Source organism: Capricornis sumatraensis, chromosome 2 (genome assembly GCF_032405125.1).
Source record: "Capricornis sumatraensis isolate serow.1 chromosome 2, serow.2, whole genome shotgun sequence".
NCBI lineage: Eukaryota > Metazoa > Chordata > Mammalia > Artiodactyla > Bovidae > Capricornis > Capricornis sumatraensis.
This window is the reverse complement of record NC_091070.1, coordinates 79305713-79328403: the sequence shown is the minus strand read 5'-3', so window position 1 is coordinate 79328403 and position 22691 is coordinate 79305713. Positions and strand designations below refer to the sequence as shown.

Sequence of the window (22691 nt, the reverse complement as noted above, 5' to 3'; positions counted from 1 at the left end):
ACACTTGACGAAGGCAATGGCACCCCACTCCAGTACTCTTTTGCTTGGAAAACCCCATGGACAGAGGAGCCTGGCGGGCTGCAATCCATGGGGTCGCCAAGAGTCGGACAAGACTGAGCAACTTCACTTTCACTTTTCACTCTCATGCCTTGGAGAAGGAAATGACAACCCACTCCAGTGTTCTTGCCTGAAGAATCCCAGGGATGGGGAAGCCTGGTGGGCTGCCGTCTATGGGGTCGCACAGAGTCGGACATGACTGAAGCGACTTAGCAGCAAGACACTTGATCCATCTCTATAACAAGTTAACGGTTGCTCTAGGCGCTTCGTTTACAGTTGACGCTGCTGACGACGGTTTGACCCTAGGCTGGGAACGCTTGTCTCCTGTACGAAGCTGGCAAAGGGATACTGAAAACGTCTTCCTTCCGGAGGAAACAAATAGGGAGTCGTTGTAGGCGGTTTGGACAGTTCAGCAAACTGCTTTGAATTTCTTGGGGAATTCCAGGAGGAACATTGCCCAGCGTAACACCGAAGATCCGGCGCCCATAAGGCGAGGGCGGGAGGGGGTACTGTTCACAACATCCTAGCCTGGGGGGGACATCTTCCCTGTCCCATGTAGCCAATAGGCATCCCGGCTGAGGCCCACGCACCCAATAGCCGACTTCAACCGAGACCCATTCAGCCAATGGCCGGCCCAGCCCGTTCCGCGAGGGCCCGCCTGCCTGCGCCCACCAATCAAAACTCGGGCCACCTTGGCACCACCCCTGGAGCCCACCCCACCCATCCGCCCCGCCTCCAACTCGCTGGAGCAGGGCTGGGCTAGACGGGCGCGCTCTCGGGGGCGGGGAGGGGGGGCAGTCCCGGTCCTGGCCTTCCGCGCGGGTGGGCTCGGAGCAGGCCGCGCCGGGCAGCAACCCCACTCTCACCCCGGAGGCCCCCTGCCCTTTCTCCCCCTTTCCCCCCGGCCCATGGTGCGAGGCTGGAAGCCGCCGCCCGGGCTGGACTGCGGTGAGTGATCCCCAGCCCTTTCGACTTCCCCTTCCAGTCCCTGTACGATCTCCGACCTCCGAAGCCCCATCTCCGCGCTGGGGGGAGGAGGAGAATTCTAGGTTCGAAGTGGTCCGGTTCTCTCTCCTTTCTCCTCAGGACTTTTCGGTTCCCTGTTTTAACTGGGGGAGGGTGAGTGGGTGTATAGGAGGAGGGGAAGGCCGGGTTGGGACGCCCTTGGCGAGGGGAGGGTTGAGATTTGCCTGCTCCCTGGGGCTCATTGCCCCAAGTGCAGCAACTTTTTGTTCTCTGACCCAGTTTGGAGCCTTCTAGACTGCCTGCGAAATGGAGGATAGGAGAAACGTTTCCTTCCCAGGCCTCCCCTCCTCCCCTCCATGACTGCCTCCTGGCGACTTCAACACACGTACAGAAACCTGGCCTTATTCCTGGGGAGCATGGCCTTTGGGAATGAAAGGTTTGAGAGAAACTGCCCCTTCTGACCCCTACCCAGCCATACTCAGAAAACCAACCAGAAAAGTGAGAACCTGAGTCCTCAAAGGTTCCTGGTGTTGCCTCCTAATCAGAGACTTTCTAAACTGAAAGAAGACTCAAGCTGAGACCTATTTGGTAATGTGGACCCAGATGATGTATTTTATATGAACCTTCTTCTCACCATACATTTGAAGGGCTTTTTATGCTGAGGATAGGTAGGTGGCAGTAATTGAGAGTAAGCCAGTGAAAGTAGGGAATTTTTAAAATGATGCATACATATCCTAAGAATTGTCATTAAAAGTACATTCATCTCACCAATTTCTTGGGTAAGTGTCCCAGCGTTTTCTGTGTGTTGCTGATTGGCAGTCCCAATTGTCTTTCTAATATCAACTACATAAGCAAATCTCTAATCTGGCTGCACCCTGAGAACTTTAAAATAAACTACTTTCATCTGCCCCAATCCAGGCTAAGTAAATCAGAACGAGGTGGATAACGTGGGTTAAGTTTCCCCGGGGAATTTTTCTAATATGCAGTCAGACTGGAACCACTGCATCATCATCTGTGATTTCCAGGTTTGGTTTCTTTAAAGTGGAGACTGAATTTAAACACTTTTGAAGCAATATGAATGCAGAATACTTCTGAGATTTTTAAGTCTCCTGCCCCTCCAGTCTTTTACAGTTTTCTTGCCTTCTCCCAACTCAACAATTTTTTTTAAATGTGCATTTCTTTGTATTATGTCTTTCCAAAGCATTTGACTTTTTTTTTCAGAACCAATTCTTAATGCACTAATTTTCATAGGTTTATAGGATGTTTAATTATATAGAGAAAAACAAGGGGCATAAGCAGATTTGGAATCACACATAACTGGCCTCAGCACATAGGGCAGCTGAAGGAAGCAGATGACTTTGCCATGCTAGAGACTAGGCTACCAGCCTCTAGTGTCCAGTGCACTGTGGGTATTGATTATGTAATCCAGTGGGGATCAGTTAAACCAAGCTTCTAGACCAATTGAACATCTTTCGCTTCTGTCCAGCTAATAGCACTAGTACCCTAGTCCCTTCTAAACTAATTTACATTCTCTTTCAGCCTTCCAACCACTTGTTCCATTCATTCATAAACTGTTCTCTTAAAGCAATTACGACCATTGCCTTTATTAAGTTGGGAGGACATAGGACAGAGTTTCTAACAAGGGCTTCTGGACAATCAGTGAATCCCCTGAGATAATAATTTATAATCTGTAAGTTTGAATGTTTGGGGCGGGATGCGAGGTAAGTCGTAACTTTCTGAGAACCTTTAACTTCTATTGTCAAAGAGAGTCATGATCCAAAAAGTGAGAAGCACATGAATTGAGTATCACTAAATGTCCTTTAAGGCCCTGAAAACTATCACGAAAACACATTTCACTCAGGAACATTCTTCAGTTCTCTGAATAAAGACTTAGATAACTTAGCAGGCTCATATCTGGTCTTCACTTGAACTGTCACCTGTTTTAACCATAAGCCTAGGCTCAAGATTTTTGTTTTGGGCCACACCATGCCACATGTGGGATCTTAAGTCTCCTGACCAGGGGATCACACTCATGCGTCTTGTTGCAGTGTAAGTGTGGAGTCCTACCCAGTGGACCACCAGGAAATTCCCAGCCTAGGCTCAAGTTCTGAAGATCTCTTTTTCCTAACCTTGTGTGAACACCTACACTAGAAGTTTAAGGCAGCCCATTAATACTTTTCTGCCTTTTGTCCAGGGGTATGGAAAGCCCAAAGGGAAATAAGGGTGTTACCTTGACTCTGTACTTTTTATTGGTGACTTTAGTAGCCGTAGGACATATCTGGCATGGTTACAGATTTAGTAAATTCAGAATTGATAGTACCACCATCACCGACACCTCTGCCCAGAGGAGTCCTTATTTCTCCAGCTTTGGTTTCTTTCTTTTTCTACTTTCTCCAAATGAGGTACAAGGACATAAGATGCTATAGTGCCTTCACTGTGCTTTTGATTACTGTAGGATCTACCCTCTTTGTTACAGTTCTCATGAACTACTCCCTGGTTCTAGTTTCCTCCTATAGCAAAGCCAGATTCTTCCAGGGAGGTACCAGCTCTACTGCTGTGTCCTAATTTTAAGGCACCATTCTGTATCAAAAAGTCTTTCACAACTTGTGTTTTATGTTAGTGAAGAAATGTGGATGTATGCAGTACACCAAATATGACCTTTGCAGTACTGTTACACTGAACTATCAAGCCATGAGAATCTTAAGGATAGCAGACCACACGAATGAAAGCAACCTGTTTCCTTGTCAGCTGGTAGCTGCACCTGCCTTATTCCCTGTCTAGCAGTCTTCACCTCACACTGGACTGCTTTATTCCTTGTGCTACCTTTCCCTCACATCTAAACTGTCGCCGCGACCTTAAAAAAATAGGGCACGAATAAGGTTGAGTGGGTGTAGAGCGTTGGATCATCAAGTATTCTCCAGCTTAGATGTAGTGGTGTTCCTGGTGGGCCACAACTTCAAAATGGTGGTTTTAAGTACCTAGCCATGCAGGCACTTCCTCACAGCCACTCAGCTGTGTCTTGAGATGAACCTGTTGGGTAGCAGCAATCAAAACTCACCCGGCAGCAATCAAAAAGGATTTATATCTAAATTATAGATTCAGTTCTAAAGCAGTCATTTTGATACTTTTTTTAAAAGCAGCAAAATCTTTTCTGGAATTATATCCAACTCCCCAAATATAAAAAGTACAAAATCAGATACCCTGGTTTCCCCCATTAGAATTAGGACTCTGCAATAACAGATTGGATACAGTAATTTAAAATATTCCATCTTTGCCTCACTTCGCCTGTTGTCTAGGAGGAGCATTACCTTATTTCAGAGTCATCCCATGATGCTGAAGCAATGATAAAAACTAATTTATTGAGCCTTTACTTTAGTATAGGCATAATGTCAGTTGCATTTTTTTAGTCATACCTTTGCAAGGTAGATGCTGTTATCACCTTTTATTCTGATGGGAAACTAAGGCTTCAGCAAGCACTCTCGGGAGTGGTGAAGCTGTGATTCATCTCAGATTTGTCTCACCCTAGACCTCTACCTCTAACAGCTCTAGGCCCCGCCTATACAACACCTAGCACACAGTAGGTGCTCTGTAAAAACATATGTAACTTTACATACGCTCAACATTATCTTCAGTTTTTACACATGAGGAAACTGAGGCACCTGTAAGTTCAGACAGAACTGGGATTCAAACTTCCTATGTAATGCTGGCCTTAATCACATTCGTATCCACTATGCCATGCTGCCTTCACTTTCCCTCTGAAGGTTCTCAAACTGTATTGCATTCAAGGTCTGCATGGCCTTCAGTTTGTTAAGATTTTCTTGTTAAAAGGGAATGGTGACATGCATTAGAATGCTGCCGAATTTTTCTGTTCATCATATAAAATTTCCCATATTACACTGCAATATCTGTAACTTTTACATAGGCATGCTGTCCTCTGCGTAATGTGTTAGAGGGACTATTTGTAAACTCAGATGGGAGTCCTTGAAAAGTAAAGGGTGACAGATGATGTTAGTCTCTAATGCCCACACAGGGAGCATTTAACAGGGAGTTGAGTTAAAACTCCGTCACCAGGAAGTCCCTGGTGGCCCAGTGGTTAGGACTCAGCACTTCCAATGCAGGGGGCATGGGCTCAATCCCTGGTTGAGGAACTAAGATCCCCACAAGCCACGTGGCAAAAAAAACCGTCAAACTGGGGCCCAGAATTATTCTGGGAAATAGCTTGGGCAGGTTTCCAGGAATAAAGCACAGTCAGAGGCTTTCTCTGCAGTCCCCACACCCATGTTGAGCCTGGGAGCCCTGGTGCCACTGGGTAGCTTGCAGGACCTGGTTACAGTTTATAATGAGCCTGCCCACCTGGTTCCAAGAAGAAAGCTGGACTGAAGAGATAAAGAGCTGCAGGCCTCCCGCCCTGTGTGGAGGCAGCTGTTAAGGTCTGAGGGAGCTCTCTAGGCTTCCTGGAGAGAGACAGCAGTTGGAAGAGACAAAGGCTGGGAAAAAGGGGAATAACCTTTGTTCTGCGGAAGTCTTGGGGAAGGAAACATTCACCTCCCTCTACCCTCTCCGGACCAAAACCAAGGGGAACTCCATTCATCCCAGATCATTGACCCATCTCATCCTAATGAGACTTAGAAAAAAATTAAACTATCAGTCACCTTCCCGCAACACTCCACCACCAAGAAGAGAAGAAAAGGGAGCTGGGTAGAGGGACAGTGCTGTTCTACCTTCTGTACCTTCTAGATTCTCACACATTGTATTCCTAATCTTTCCACATTTTAGAGAATCTAGAGATAACTCAAGAAATAATCTGTTAGGAGTTAAAGTGTTCTGAGATTACATCTCTTTGGGTTTTCTAGGTGAATCTTCATTCTGTCACTCTTGTTGCATGAACTTAGAGGGTGAAGTGAATTTGAAGGGGAAAGATAAAGGCTCTAAGGATATTTTCCTTTTTTTTTAACCTCAAGTCAGGTTATCATCTTGGTGACAACACTCACTATTTTTGTGACTTGGAATAATTTAACTTCTCTGGACTTTGGTTTTTTCATACCTATAGGGGGAATTATAGCAGGCTCTGATGATTTATACAGTTATGAAAATTAAATGAGAAATTGTTACACACTTTAAAAGCAATCCAGTACAGTACACATAGAAAATTGTTTTTGGAGCCCAACGCTTTGTTTGGTAGAAATTGAGCAATGGCCTGAAAGGGGAACCCCAGTGATCGAGCTGTTTCTCTTCTTATTACAGCTATCTCTGAAGGGCACAAATCAGAAAGCACCATGCCTCCTAATAAAGAGGCCAGCAGCCTTAATAGCTCCCCTGCGGGCCTCATCTGCCTCCCTCCAATCTCTGAGGAACTACAGCTTGTGTGGACCCAAGCAGCCCAGACCAGTGAGCTGGACAGCAATGAACACTTGCTCCAAACCTTCAGCTACTTCCCCTATCCCAGTTTAGCAGACATTGCCCTTCTTTGCCTACGCTATGGGCTGCAGATGGAGAAAGTCAAGACTTGGTTCATGGCCCAGCGCCTTCGCTGTGGCATTAGCTGGTCATCTGAAGAAATTGAAGAGACTCGAGCCCGAGTAGTCTACCATCGGGACCAACTCCATTTCAAATCCCTTCTCTCTTTTACTCATCATGCAGGGCGGCCCCCAGAGGAAGTGCCTCCTTCTCCTGTGCCACCTCCGGAACAAGTTGGTCTTGGAATAGTGCCCCTGACTCTTAGCGAGCCCACCCAGATGAAAGGATTGAAGGTAGAGCCTGAGGAGCCACTGAATCACCAGAAAGCAAAGGAGACCCTGATGGTACCTGGCAGTGGAGCATTCCCCCATCAATCGCAATTTTGGCAGGATCATCAATGCAGTGGCCTCTCCAAGGAGCAGGCAGGCAGGTGTCCCGACCAGTCACACAGCCTAGGTACTGCCTCCTGGAACCATGCCACAGCTGTCCACCAGCCCCGTGCTCGGGATAAGCCTGAATCCATCTCATTACTTGCCAGTAGTTGTAAGAAGGAGTCAGCATCTAATGTGACTCCTCCTTCCTCTACCTCTTCTTCCTCTTTCCAGGGACTGGCTAATGGAGCTCCTGCCACCTCTAAGTCCCTCCAGCCACTGGGCTGTGCCCCACAACCACTGTCACCCAATGAACAGGCACTACCCCCACAGCTGGAGCCAGCTTGGCCCCAGGGGCTAAGGCATAACTCAGCATCAGGTAGGGTTGGCCCTGCAGAGTATCTTTCCCCAGACATGCAACGCCAGCGAAAGACCAAGCGCAAAACCAAAGAGCAGTTGGCTATCCTCAAATCGTTTTTTCTACAGTGCCAATGGGCACGGCGTGAGGATTACCATAAATTAGAGCAGATCACTGGTTTACCTCGGCCTGAGATCATTCAGTGGTTTGGTGACACACGCTATGCCTTGAAGCACGGGCAACTAAAATGGTTTCGGGACAATGCAGTACCTGGTGCCCCTAGCTTCCAGGATTCAGCAATTCCCACACCACCACCTTCAACCCGCTCCTTGAATGAATGGGCTGAGACACCACCTCTGCCAAATCCCCCACCCCCACCGGATATACGACCCTTGGAGAGGTACTGGGCAACCCACCAACAGCTCCGGGAAAGTGATATCCCTCAACTGAGTCAGGCATCAAGGCTTAGCACCCAGCAGGTACTGGATTGGTTTGACTCTCGATTACCTGAGCCAGCTGAAGTGGTGGTCTGTCTAGATGAAGAGGAGGAAGAGGAAGAGGAGGAACTGCCAGAAGATGATGAAGAGGAGGAGGAGGAGGACGATGACGATGATGATGATGACGTGATCATCCAGGACTGAGTGGGAGGCTGGGGGAGGGGAGGTCTGTTACTAAAAGACAAACCAACTTAGTTAACTGTCTAAACAAAGAAACCACGTTATTTTTTTTTTAACTTACCTTGTGGCAAAGAACTGAAAAACTTTGTGTTCTTGAGGGTGGGGGACAGGGATATAGTAAGGGTAGACCAGGGAGGATGACCATGGAGTACAAAACGAGGTGGGGATCAGATGGGCAGAAATCTAGGCCTCCAGTCTCACTGAGGGGCTTGCTATAGGTCTGGGAAAAGGCTCTTGCTCTTTTCATATCCCTGTTCTTTCACCCTACTATTCTACAAAGAGGCTAGGCTTTGGCCCACAGCCATGGAGTTCTGTAAAGGAGGAGGAAAGTTTCTAATACGACCCCAGTCCCAGCATTTTCCCCAAATATAAGGCTGCCTTGCACCTCATTTCTCTCTGAACACAAGTTCATGCATAATGCAGCTAAGAATCTCAGTTACGTCCCAGTCAATCGCAAATACTTCCTCTCCTCATACCAGCTTGACTTTTCTGTGTTTTCCTGCTGCTTTTTGAATCTCACAGGGAGCAGAATGTTTTCATTTCTGATACTGGGACCACTATGCCTTGTACCTTTCCAAAAATCCCCATTCTGTTCACTGTTTGTCTCAGGGTAAATCTTCCCCCCGGAGCTTGTGAAGAAGTTTAATAATTGGGTGGAGAATAATTTAGACTGGATATTTATTGGAGGTGGGAATTAGGGGAGATGTCCTTTTAAAAAAGTAGAATTATAGATTACAGAGGGGTAGAGGAGAGGGAATGGTGTCTGCTGTTCGGGAGGACAGTGCACATAGATTCCAGGTTTGGTTTTACAAACCTGACACTCCCTCCTGCCTAGTTTGACAGAAACTGATTTTTTAATCTTTTTGGTGTTGGTCTGTGTCCAGAAAAGAGACTTTACCCCCTGTTTATAATATCTGTCTTGAGGACAGAAGTCCTTATGTTTTAGAGTGGTTTTCATCAATTGGGGTCAGATATAAAGATATCAGTGGATTAACCATCTAGAAATAAGAGAGTGGAAGCCCCAAATTGCTAGACTAATAATAAAAAGGCCAAAAATAAAATTGTTTCTCTCTCCACTTTGCCATTTCTCTGGTTTAAAGATTAATGGAACCAAATTCATCCACTTTCTGATTTAGTATACTTTTTATTTTCAAAGCAGCAGGATATACTGAGATAAAGTAAATGAACAAAACTTGAAATAGATCAGTACCTATTACTAGGCAGATTGCTTTCCACACCTGCTATAGCGTAGGTTCTCTCTCAGAAGAGGGGGAGTCTAGAAATGCCTTTAAAAATAAGCTCAGTTTCAGAAAACGTAATAGGATCCTATTCAGCTACCAGGTCATTCCTAAGACCTAATTTATCTCTAGCGGATGCTATCTTCAGTTTTCCAATATTTTCACTTAAGGTATACCTGCCTATGGTCCACCTATTTAATCCCTCATTTCTACCCCTTACTACCCAAAGAAGAATAAATGTTTGATCTCAGTGGTAGTGTTCTTTGCTTATCCCACCATTTGAGAGTTTATGACGTCAACAGAGTTACAGTAGCAATAAAAGGGCATCCTCTTTGTTTCATTATCTGTATACTTTAGTAGGGCTTCAAGCCTGTGTTTCCAACTGTTACAAAACAGAAAGGAAAATCAACATATTTAACAGTATCTAGGTACAGAGGAAACAACAGGGAAATAGAAAAATTATAATAGGCCAAGGAACAGAGTTACTGCTTGTTAACTGACAATGGGAGAATATATACAAAGCTAAAAAGTGAAATCCATAAATAAAACATGGTTAATAAGTATATCACCCCACAACACCCCCAATGATGCCAAGAATTGTTTTTATAACCTTTGTTTCAAGTTGCAGGAAACAAGGGAGCTATCTGTATCCTGTGGGAGAGACAGTAAACATCTTCCTGAAGGACTGACCTGATCACTTTCATAGGAAGTAATACAGCGGAATAGGGTCAAGATTGAGAGAAAGTACACAATGAAACGAGCGTAGGCAGGGGTACATTTTCCAAGGGCATCACACCTAAGTGAGTATGAGATGCCTCTGTCCATACTTCAGCAGTATGCATAGGTGAGACCTTTGAAGGTGGTCTATCCGGGAGTGTTCCATGCTTCTCTCCCTCTGGCTAATCCCATCTGCCTCTGTTGGTAGAGATTCTGCAGCACAGGACAGGAAGGCAGTTAAGGGCATTTATAATAAAAAAGGGCAAGTAAGGCCCTTTTCAGTCATTATATGAAGTTTAGCATGACAGTAAACCATTGCTGTTGCTTCCCCATAGGTTTTTCCATTGCAAGAAAACTTGTAAGATTTGATACAACCAGTGTGACAAAGGCTATGTTGCTACTTATGAAACTGGAATGTTTCAGTTGGTTTATGGTGATAAGGCAGAATATTTCTAAAATCAAACCGGGGAAACCTAGAACATGACTACCATACCCAGAGGCCATTACCAGGGAGGCAGAATTATGTCTCTAGGTAAGTGGTACTTTCTTCAATAACTCTTAATACAAAAACAGTAATATAATGAATTCACATGTACCCATCACCCAACTTCAACAGTTAACTCATGGCTAATTTTCTTTGCTTTCTGCTCCCTCACACTGCCCTGCTCCACTAGATGAAGCTAAAGCAAAACTAGGACAATCATTTAACTTTCTATCCATAAATGTTTTAGTATGCCTCTCCGAAAGACAGACTTATTTTTTTAAGACAGACTTTAAAAGAACAACCACAATAGCATCATGCCTACCAAAAAAACCCATTAAAAGCTCTTTAATCAAATGTCCACTAAATATTCAGTTTTCCTCAACTGTCTCATAAATGGTTTTATACAGTGTACTTCGATCAAGATACAAATGAACATTTAGTTGCAGATGGTTTATATGTCTCAAGTCTTTTTTTCACCTGTGGGTTAATCCCTCCATTTACAAGGATCTTAGAGGGGCTTCCCTGGTGGGTCAGCAGTAAAGAATCTGCCTGCAAGGCAGGAGCCACAGGAGACGTGGGTTCGATCCCTGGGTCAGGAAGATACCCTGGAGGATGGCATGGCAACCCACTCCAGTATTCCTGCCTCGGGAATCCAATGGACAGAGGAGCCTGGCAGGCTCTCAGTCCGTAGGGTCATAAAGAATCCAACACAACTGAAGCTACTTAGCATGCACACACACAGAGGGATGTTATTTCCCCCAGTGTTGCCTTTTAAGGCTTAGACCCTAATTTCTTGCTGATAAAAATAAAGGGCATTTTGAAGTCTGAGAGCAAAATATTTACCTACCTTAGTAGGTCACCAGGAGCTTGGTCTAAATATTCTCAAAAACCCAAGACTTAAACTTAAAAGAGAGCTCCTTACAAACCTTTCTTCTTGTTCCCGTGCCCTTTTCCTCTTGTTTTCTGGATCAGAATCATAGTTTCATAAATTTACAAAACATTATTCTAGTTCTCTCTGGAGAAATGAAAATGGCTTTCCCTAGTTCATTCAGTACCTCTAGCCAAAAGATATATTCCATTGAAAATCTTTATCTGTGAAACTTTGGGGAATGTTACTTGTGTTAGCATACTTATTAGGTTCACCGTGGCCAAGACCTCTCAGTTTAAAGCCTTGCAGTAAGGAATCCACCTGACAATGCTGGAGACAAAGGTTGGATCCCTGGCTCAGGAAGATCCCCTGGAGAAGGAAATGGCAACCCACTCCAGTGTTCTTACCTGGAAAATCCCATGGACAGAGGAGCCTGGCAGTCTACAGTTCATGGGGTTGCAAAGAGTCGAACATGACTTAGTGACTAAACAACAACAACTGTGTGACCTAATTCTTAAACCCCAAACCAGGAGGCTAATCTGACAGTAGATTAGAATCTTTGAAACTAAGACCACTCTGAAAAATTACCACACTTGAAATCCACCTCCCTCTTCACTGGTTACATTTTATCACCTTAACAAGACACCAGAATGAGGCATTTATTGTGCAGGCCTAACTGAGGTTTGCATGTGCGGAGAAGTTAGACTAGCTCACCTGTAGGACTGGTAGCTGGAAACCAGGAAGGCTCCCCAGTGCAGTTCTGTTCTGCCTCTGACCTTAAGGATGGAATGGGATGATGAAAGATAACTTCCTGGGGTATTTCCTCAGTATTGTTATTTATTGATCAGGTTAAATAAGTAGTTCTTAATCTGTAGTATACTACTCAGAAGAGAAAAGGCTGTTAGCTAAGTAACTCAAGAGGTGACTTATAAGGTCCATTATTTTCCTTTGAGGATGGGGTATTGACATGGAGTTCTGAGATTTGAATTTAACTATGAATAGAAAGACGTAAAGACAATATCAAGATTTTGGTGAGCTATGGAAGATGATAGACCCTTATCACAAGGACTGGTAGCAAAAGTATGTTGGAAAACATGAGGAGAAAAAAGATGCTGGTTTATCATTTTCATTGAACACTGAGCTCCCAACAGTGTTCCAACATAGGGATCTCAAAAGCAACAGACAAAAACAAACAAACAAACAAACAAAAAACCAGTTTAATATTACAGGCCAATCTTCTGGTTAAATATTACAGCAGACCTGTATAAGGGATGAGTGAAAATTAGGCACAATCCAAAGCCTGCCTTCACAATCCAAAGTGAAGGAAATGGTGTTAAAGAAAATTAAGGAGGACAACTTGAGACAATGCTTTTCCAGGGTCTAGAATAGCACATAAAAAAAACAATCTCAACTTCTTTTCACCTTGAAATCGTCATTTCAGTATATATGTCAATAGTTGAAGCGCCACTTCTTTAGGAATGTTAAATTAACTTACCTGAATTATTAGGGGTGAAGACTCTTGTGTGACCTGAATCCCCACTATTTAGAGACGGTCTGAAAGAAAAGACTCCCTGTCCAGAGGAGGCAGATGAAGCTCTTAAGAGGGGAAACAAGAGCATCAGCAGAAAAAAGGAAAAGTTAAAGTAAAAAGCATGTGTAAAGGAAGAGCCTATACATTTAAGCCATAGAGGAAATAAATCTCCTGCTTGCAACTGAGAATACAATTAAATAATTTAGATGTGTATTAGACACAGTACTATTCAATCTTCTCTTTTGTTTCCAAGGTTGATTATAAACTTCAGTAGTACAGGTAAATGGAGATAATAACTCCAGGGCTGCTGGCAGAATGTCAGTGGGAACATCTCAAGTGAAAGGAAACACAGTGTGACTTACCTATAAGATAGGCTGTGAGTGGAAGCCGGTGAAGGGGTTTCTGGAAAGCATAAAAACGAGTCTGTGAGATAATCCACGAACTGAAAAGAGATCCAGATATTTTGGGGGCCAGGGCAAAGGAACTGGGGATCAAAGATTTTCAGTATATATGTTAGGCTTTGGGGCTAAAGGCAAGTGAAAAAGCCCACAAATCACCTAGCAGTGGGTCATTATGGAACTGTCTTTTCCCTTTCATGAGTTTGTAGGTCAGGATCATGAGCACACTGCCCTGATGTGCTCCAATGTATCTGTGCCTTGGTTTCCCCTCTAAGTTGAAGATGACCAGAAAGAATGTCTAAACACAATGGGTCGTTAAATTGGTGGCATCAGTAAAAATGGCAGAGTGAGGACCTCCACAGAGTCTCTCCAGAAAAGGAATGAGAAATCTGGCAAAAATTGTCAGAGTCGACTTTTTTCAGAATTCTGGAAATTAACAAGGGTTTTTTAACAAGCTGGGGAAAGTTTATTCCAGAAAAATAACTGAATGTGAGTAAGAACAGTGAGCTTTGTGACATTTTAACTTGCCCTAGTCCCACTTTTCCCTCTCCAGGTCAATGGAAGCACTGAAAACCAACAGTCTGGCTGTCATCATAGGGGATGGAATGGGGTTAGAACTCTTTCAAAGCCTCATCCCAGAAAACTCTCATTACTTCACCTGTCTTCACTTGCACGGCTGCCTTTATTTGACCTGACTTGATGCCAAACTTTTATGCAGAGTACATCATGAGAAACGCTGGACTGGAAGAAACACAAGCTGGAATCAAGATTGCCGGGAGAAATATCAATAACCTCAGATTATGCAGATGACACCACCCTTATGGCAGAAAGTGAAGAGGAACTAAAAAGCCTCTTGATGAAAGTGAAAGAGGAGAGCGAAAAAGTTGGTTTAAAGCTCAACATTCAGAAAACGAAGATCATGGCATCCAGTCCCATCACTTCATGGGAAATAGATGGGGAAACAGTGACAGACTTTATTTTTTTGGGCTCCAAAATCACCGCAGATGGTGATTGCAGCCATGAAATTAAAAGACGCTTACTCCTTGGAAGAAAAGTTATGACCAACCTAGATAGCATATTCAAAAGCAGAGACATTACTTTGCCGACTAAGGTCCGTCTAGTCAAGGCTATGGTTTTTCCTGTGGTCATGTGTGGATGTGAGAGTTGGACTGTGAAGAAGGCTGAGCGCCAAAGAATTGATGCTTTTGAACTGTGGTGTTGGAGAAGACTCTTGAGAGTCCCTTGGACTGCAAGGAGATCCGACCAGTCCATTCTGAAGGAGATCAGCCCTGGGATTTCTTTGGAGGGAATGATGCTAAAGCTGAAACTCCAGTACTTTGGCCACCTCATGCAAAGAGTTGACTCATTGGAAAAGACTCTGATGCTGGGAGGGATTGGGGGCAGGAGGAGAAGGGGACAACAGAGGATGAGATGGCTGGATGGCATTACTGACTCGATGGACGTGAGTCTGAGTGAACTCCGGGAGTTGGTGATGGAGAGGGAGGCCTGGCATGCTGCGATTCATGGGGTCGCAAAGAGTCGGACACGACTGAGCAACTGAACTGAACTGAACTGATGCCAAACTGGCATGCTGTAGTCTGTGAGGTTGTAAAGAGTTTATGACTTAGCAACTGAACCACAACAAAGTGCCAAACTTACCAGGACTTGGAGCTTAGAGTTCACCAAGTGTGAAAAGCCTTTTCCCCAGGAGTGTTTGTTGCAAACAATTAGAGGCATTTGTTTAGGCTGCCTGAGGTGACTATCAATTGGAACAAATAAAAGGCTAATCAAAAAGCATCAAAAAGAAAGCTATGGAATGAGTTGTCTTCAGGGACTTTGAAAAGGAACAACAGGTTCTTGGGAATCAAGGCCGTGTGCACAGGGCTATATGCATGCTCAAGAAAGACCTAAAAAGACCCTAAGCTGTCATCTTGGGCTTACATAGAGGTCACACAAGCAGAAAGGGAAGGCTATGGCACAGAAGTCAACTGCCTGAGTGTTGAAAGTGCACCTCAATATACAGTCCTTTAACACACACTGAGAGATTTATTGGTAGCAGGTGTTTAAGGAAATCTCTGTCCAATCATTAGCTGACCACTAAGCTAACTGAAAAGAGACTTCAGTGGCCACATATGACATAGAAAACAGATTTTATATAATTAGTTTAGAAAGTCACTAAACAAACAATGACAAACAACAACAAACTTTGGAAGGGGAGGAAGTATCTGATTTTTTAGGGTTGCCATGTTATATTATTTAGCTGTCTAGTTTTCAACAATTATAAGGCATGAAAGAAACAAGAAACTAGAACCTATATAAAGTAAAGGAAAAAAGCTGTAGAAACTGTCTTTGAGGAAGCCTAGATATATTAGGCGGAGAAGGCAATGGCAACCTAGTACTCCAGTACTCTTGCCTGGAAAATCCCATGGAGAGAGAAGCCTGGTAGGCTGCAGTCCATGGGGTCGATAAGAGTCGGACACGACTGAGAGACTTCACTTTCACTTTTCACTTTCCTGCATTGGAGAGGGAAATGGCAACCCACTCCAGTGTTCTTGCCTGGAGAATCCCAGGGATGGGGGAGCCTGGTGGGCTGCAGTCTATGGGGTCACACAGAGTCGGACATGACTAAAGTGACTTGGCAGCAGCAGATACATTAGGAGGGCATGGCAACCCACTCCAGTATTCTTGCCTGGAGAATCCCACGGACAGAGGAGGCTGGTGGGCTACAGTCCATAGGGCTGCAAAGAGTTGGACACAACTTAAGTGACTTAGCACGCACACACATGCACACACAGATACATTAGACTTTCAAGAGAAAGCTTTTAAACGAACTATTTTAAACATATTCAGATAACCATGTTTAGAGCACTAAATGAAAGTATGACAATGGTCTCACCAAACAGAAAATACTAAGTAAATATAAATTCTGGAATTGATAAGTAAAGTTAACTAAAATGTAAACTGCCCTAGAGATATGAGCAGGCAGAAGAAAGAATCAGCAAATTTGAAGATAAATCAATTGAGATTATCCAGTTTGAGGAAGATAAATCAAAAGGACCGACGAATAATGAACAGAGCCTCAGAGAACTTGATGAAATACCATCAAGCATACCAGCACATACAAATGGGAGTTCCAAAAGGAAAACAGAGAGGACAAGGGGCAGAGAGAATTATCCGAAGATATAAGGGCTGACAACTTCCCAAATTGATGAAAATATTAATCTATATATCCAAGAAGCTCAATAAATCCCAAAGATGATAAATCAAAGAGATCCATACTTGGATGCATCATAAACCGTTGAAAGCTAAAGACCAAAAAAAAAAAAAAAAGAAGAAAGAAAGAGGAACCTTGAAAGCAGCAAAAGAGAAGCCATTCATCACATGCAAGGGATTCTCAATAAACTGGCACTGATTTCTCCTCAGAAACCATGGAGGCCAGAACATAAGAGGATAACATATTCAAAATGCTAAATGAAACAATGTCAACCAAAAGTTTTAAATCCAGCAAAACTATCTTTCAAAAATGAAGGAGAAATTAAGATACTCCTTGATAATGGATAAAACAACTAGACAAGTTCAGCAAGAAAACAGAAGATTGGATCAACATTATAAGGACTTTCCTGGTAGTCCAGTCGTCAAAAATCTGCTCTCCAATGCAGGGGACACAAGTTTGATCCCTGGTCAGAGAACTAAGATCCCACATGCTGTGGGGCAGCTAAGCCCATGGGTTACAACTACAGAGCCTACACTCTGGAGCCCAAGTCACAACCAGAGAGAAACCACAATGAAAGATCCTGCATGCCACAACACAGCTAAGATCTGTTGCAGCCAAACAAATAAATGTTTTTTAAAACACAACAACACTATATACCAACTAAATTAACAGACATCTACAGAACACTCCATCCAACAACAGCAGAATATACATTCTTTTCAAGTGTACCTGGAACATTCCCCAGGATATACAATGCTTTAGGCCACACAGTTAAATGGATCTAAATCATACAAAATATGTTGTCCAACAACAGTGAAATGAAATTAAAATAAAAAACAGGAGGAAATTTGGGAAATTAACAATTATATGGATAATCAACACTGCTAAATAACTAATGGGTCAAAGAAAAAAAATCACAGAAGTTAGAAAATACTTTGAGATGAATGGAAACAAAAACACAATATACTAAACCCTGAAAGATGCAGTGAAAGCAGTGCTCAGAGTGAAACATAACTGTAATCATCTATATTAAAAAAGTAGATCTCAAGTCAACAATGAAACCTTCCACTTTAAGAAACAAGAAGAACTAAACTCAAAAGCAGAAGGAAAGAAAAAGATTAGAGCAGAAATAAATGAAATAGAGAATAGAAAAATAACAGACAAAAATCAAGAAAACCAAGAGTTGGTTCTCTGAAATGATCAACAAAATTCACTAATCCTGGGGGGGGGGTAATTAATGGGAGGTATAAATTAGGAGGCTGGGACTGACATATACACACCACTATGTGTGCTGCTGCTGTTGCTGCTGCTACTAAGTCGCTTCAGTCGTGTCCAACTCTGCGTGACCCCATAGACGGCAGCCCACCAGGCTCCCCCGTCCCTGGGATTCTCCAGGCAAGAACACTGGAGTGGGTTGCCATTTCCTTCTCCAATGCATGAAAGCAAAAAGTGAAAGTGAAGTCGCTCAGTCGTGTCCAACTCTTAGCGACCCCATGGACTGCAGCCCACCAGGCTTCTCTGTCCATGGATTTTCCTATGTATAGTTAGTTAAAATAGATTACCAACAACAACCTACTGTATAGCACAGGGAACTATACTCATATTATACAATAACTTAAATGGAAAAGAATCTGAAATATATATACATATATTGCTGTGCTATAAACCTGAGACTTACATGATATTATAAATCAACTATAGTTCAATAACAAATTTTGAAAACTTCCCTCTTGGAGTTGTTTAAAACACTTAACTCATCTTTAGCCAGGTTGTCCAAGAAAAAAAGATAGCCTTAAATAACTAAAATCAGGAATAAAAGAGAGTATTACTAACTTGACAGAAATAAGCTAAAACACCTACTCTTCAAAGGGATGAGTATGAAAGAATCAGAGGATGACTATTTGGTGAATTTCAAAAATGGCTATTTCAGGAAGAGATCTGTGAATTTAAAAATTGCCTCTTGGGAAAGAAAGGGAAATCCTCTCTGATAAGTATTCTCTATGGACTGACTAATGTCTTAAAAAACAGTAGTAAGAATACTAGTTCTAAGGGGAAAGAGACAAGAAATTAAGTTGGAGTTTTGCAGAGTATTTCTTCTCTGCAATATTTTTATGTCTGATCACACGGACCACAGCCTTGTCTAACTTAATGAAACTAAGCCATGCCATGTGGGACCACCCAAGATAGCTGGGTCATGGTAGAGAGGTCTGACAGAATGTGGTCCACTGGAGAAGGGAATGGCAAACCACTTCAGTATTCTTGCCTTGAGAACCCCATGAACAGTATGAAAAGGCAAAAAGATAGGATACTGAAAGATGAACTCCTCACGTCAGTAGGTGCCCAATATGCTACTAAAGATCAGTGTTGAAATAACTCCAGAAAGAATGAAGGGATGGAGCCAAAGCAAAAACAACACCTAGTTGTGGATGTGACTGATGATAGAAGCAAGGTTCGATGCTGTAAAGAGCAATATTGCATAGGAACTGGAATGTTAGGTCCATGAATCAAGGCAAATTGGAAGCGGTCAAACAGGAGACGGCAAGAGTGAACGTTGACATTCTAGGAATCAGCGAACTAAAATGGACTGGAATGGGTGAATTTAACTCAGATGACCGTTATATCTACTACTCTGGGCAGGAATCCCTTAGAAAAAATGGAGTAGCCATCATAGTCAACAAAAGAGTCCGAAATGCAGTACTTGGATGCAATCTCTGAAACGACAGAATGATCTCTGTTCATTTCCAAGGCAAACCATTCAATATCACAGTAATCCAAGTCTATGCCCCGACCAGTAACACTGAAGAAGCTGAAGTTGAACGGTTCTATGAAGACCTACAAGGCCTCTTATAACTAACACCCAAAAAAGATGTCCTTTTCATTATAAGAGACTGGAATGCAAAAGTAGGAAGTCAAGAAACACCTGGAGTAACAGGCAAATTTGGCTTTGGAGTACAGAATGAAGGAGGGCAAAGGCTAATAGAGTTTTGCCAAGAGAACGCAGTGGTCATAGCAAACACCCTTTTCCAACAACACAAGAGAAGACTCTACACATGGACATCACCAGATGGCCAACACCAAAATCAGACTGATTACATTCTTTGCAGCCAAAGATGGAGAAGCTCTATAGCAAAAACAAGACCGGGAGCTGACTGTAGCTCAGATCATGAACTCTTTATTGCCAAATTCAGACTTAAATTGAAGAAAGTGGGGAAAACCACTAGACCATTCAGGTCCGACCTAAATCAAATCCTTTATGATTATACAGTGGAAGTGAGAAATAGATTTAAGGGGCTAGGTCTGATAGACAGAGTGCCTGATGAACTATGGACGAAGGTTTGTGAAGGTTCTCATTGTACACGAGTAGGGATCAAGACCATCCCCAAGAAAAAGAAATGCAAAAAAGCAAAATGGCTGTCTGAGGAGGCCTTACAAATAGCTGTGAAAAGAAGCAAAAAGCAAAGGAGAAAAGGAAAGATATACCCATTTGAATGCGGAGTTCCAGAGAATAGCAAGGAGAGGTAAGAAAGCATTCCTCAGCAATCAGTGAAAAGAAATAGAGGAAAACAATAGAATGGGAAAGACTAGAGATCTCTTCAAGAAAATTAGAGATACCAAGGGAACATTTCATGCAAAGATGGGCTCAATAAAGGACAGAAATGGTATGGACCTAACAGAAGCAGAAGATATTAAGAAGAGGTGGTAAGAATACACAGAAGAACTGTACAAAAAAGATCACAACCCAGATAACCACAATGGTGTGATCACTCATCTAGAGCCAGACATCCTGGAATGTGAAGTCAAGTGGGCCTTAGGAAGCATCACTACAAACAAAGCTAGTGGAGGTGATGAAATTCCAGTTGAGCTGTTTCAAATCCTGAAAGATGATGCTGGGAAAGTGCTGCACTCAATATGCCAGCAAATTTGGAAAACTCAGCAGTGGCCACAGGACTGGAAAAGGTCAGTTTTCATTCCAATTCCAAAGAAAGGCAATGCCAAAGAATGCTCAAACTACCACACAATTGCACTCATCTCACATGCTAGTAAAGTACTGCTCAAAATTCTCCAAGCCAGGCTTCAGCAATAAGTGAACTGTGAACTCCCTGATGTTCAAGCTGATTTTAGAAAAGGCAGAGGAACCAGAGATCAAATTGCTAACATCTGCTGGATCATCAAAATAGCAAGAGAGTTCCAGAAAAATATCTATTTCTGCTTTATTGCCTATGCCAAAGCCTTTGACTCTACGGATCACAATAAACTGTGGAAAATTCTGAAAGAGATGGGAATACCAGACCACCTGACTTGCCTCTTGAGAAACCTGTATGCAGGTCAGGAAGCAACAGTTAGAACTGGACATGGAACAGCAGACTGGTTCCAAATAGGAAAAGGAGTATGTCAAGGCTGTATATTGTCACCCTGCTTATTTAACTTCTATGCAGAGTACATTATGAGAAACGCTGGGCTGGAAGAAACACAAGCTGGAATCAAGATTGCTCAGAAAAAATATCAATAACCTCAGATATGCAGATGACACCACCCTTATGGCAGAAAGTGAAGAACTAAAGAGCCTCTTGATGAAAGTGAAAGAGGAGAGTGAAAAAGTTGGCTTAAAGCTCAACATTCAGAAAACTAAGATCATGGTATTAAGTCCCATCACTTCATGGCAAATAGATGGGGAAACAGTGGAAACAGTGGCTGACTTTTATTTTTGGGGGGCTCCAAAATCACTGCAGATGGTGATTGTAGCCATGAAATTAAAAAACACTTACTCCTTGGAAGGAAAGTTATGACCAACCTATCACCAACCTAGACAGCATATTAAAAAGCAGAGACATGGTCTAGTCAAGGCTATGGTTTTTCCTGTGGTCATGTATGGATGTGAGAGTTGGACTGTGAAGAAGGCTGAGCGCCGAAGAATTGATGCTTTTGAACTGTGGTGTTGGAGAAGACTCTTGAGAGTCCCTTAGACTGCAAGGAGATCCAACCAGTTCATTGTAAGGGAGATCAGTCCTGGGTGTTCATTGGAAAGACTGATGTTAAAGCTGAAACTCCAATACTTTGGCCACCTGATGTGAAGAGCTGATTCACTGGAAAAGACCCTGATGCTGGGAAAGATTGATGGCAGGAGGAGAAGGGGAAGACAGAGAATGAGATGGTTGGATGGCATCACCAACTCAATGGACATGGGTTTGGGTAGACTCCAGGAGTTGGTGATGGACAGGGAGGCCTGGCATGCTGCAGTTCATGGAGCCTCAAAGAGTGTCGGATATGACTGAGCAACTGAACTGAACTGAACTGAAGAAGCCAGATACTCTTCAGGCTAACATAATTGACATCTAGCTAATCTTCTTTTAGATCTAACTTCTACTGCCATCTTGTGGCAATTAAAAAAAACCCAAGAAAATTACTCAAAAGTTCTATCTCCTGACCAGAAGGTTTCGAAGACTTTCTATTACTCAAGTTTCAATTTTCTCCCTATCAGTTTGAGAACAGAAATATTATTCAAAATTAATGTCTGGATACCTGGGATCACTGTTCAGAGAAAAAGGAAGTAAAATGGCATTATATTATGCACAGAAAACCCAAAATCTGCTGGTAGTTTTATAGAATATGTTGGTCTCTGAAAGCTTTTTTCTGCCCCTCTTACCAGTAAAAGAATCCCTCGGAGTGCTCCTTCCCTGAAGACCTCTGGCTCCCTGAGGGACAAATAACAGTAAATATATCCTGATTCTCTGGCTTCTATATTTCATGCTATATATACACTGAAGAATATGTTGTTCTCCCAGAGTGGGTACACAAGTCCAAGAAAGACCCACATTTTAATCTTTCCAAAATGAACATGATGGACACTGTTAATGTGGTCCACTATTTTCACCTCTATTCATTCCAAGCTATGAATTAGGTCCACTTCTAATATCAGGTCTGCATTGCCAAAAGAGAGATAATTCACGCCAAAACCAATAAGTTTAATATTCTTGCTTTAATCTTGGCTTTCATTTAGCATTAGAAATCTCAGTCTGGAAAGACAATGTAAACATTACTTACTTGTCCCAAGTCAGTAAAGCCAGCCATTCTATAAGGGGTAGACTCCACTGAGGAGGACCGACTGTATGAAGTGAAACAAAGACAAAAGCAAACAAACCTGGTATTAAACTTTTACAGACATAAAGTCTCCTCAGTCCCTATCTCAGCCACATCTTCCATCTTCTGCCAACAGTTTTAATGTTTCTGTGTAGCTTTCTACTCACCTGACCACTTGGCTACTATGCTGAGAAATGGGTCGTGGAGTAACTAAAAGGGAATAAAACAGAGGATGAAAAGTTGCCATTAATGGTGTGCCCTGTTTTGCCTAGCCTGT

At 42.9% G+C, this 22691-nt stretch overlaps 2 protein-coding genes across 2 annotated transcripts in view; one reads left to right on the top strand and one right to left on the bottom strand.

Moving 5' to 3' along the window:
- The first annotated feature begins 965 nt into the window (after nt 1-965).
- On the top strand, nt 966-7850 carry HOMEZ (homeobox and leucine zipper encoding). Its single transcript, XM_068965705.1, has 2 exons — nt 966-1005; nt 6268-7850. Exons 1-2 carry the CDS (start codon nt 966-968, stop codon nt 7848-7850), a joined length of 1623 nt encoding a protein of 540 aa, XP_068821806.1.
- Nucleotides 7851-9988: 2138 nt separating this feature from the next.
- The window catches only part of RNF212B (ring finger protein 212B), a 31190-nt gene continuing 18487 nt past the window's right edge, over nt 9989-22691 (bottom strand). The window contains exons 8-14 of the mRNA XM_068993328.1: nt 22582-22624; nt 22379-22439; nt 21981-22029; nt 13087-13126; nt 12689-12789; nt 11908-11969; nt 9989-10054 (exon numbers count right to left, since the gene is read on the bottom strand). Coding sequence (XP_068849429.1) covers nt 9989-10054; nt 11908-11969; nt 12689-12789; nt 13087-13126; nt 21981-22029; nt 22379-22439; nt 22582-22624 — 422 coding nt within the window. The remainder of the gene's footprint in view (nt 10055-11907; nt 11970-12688; nt 12790-13086; nt 13127-21980; nt 22030-22378; nt 22440-22581; nt 22625-22691) is intronic.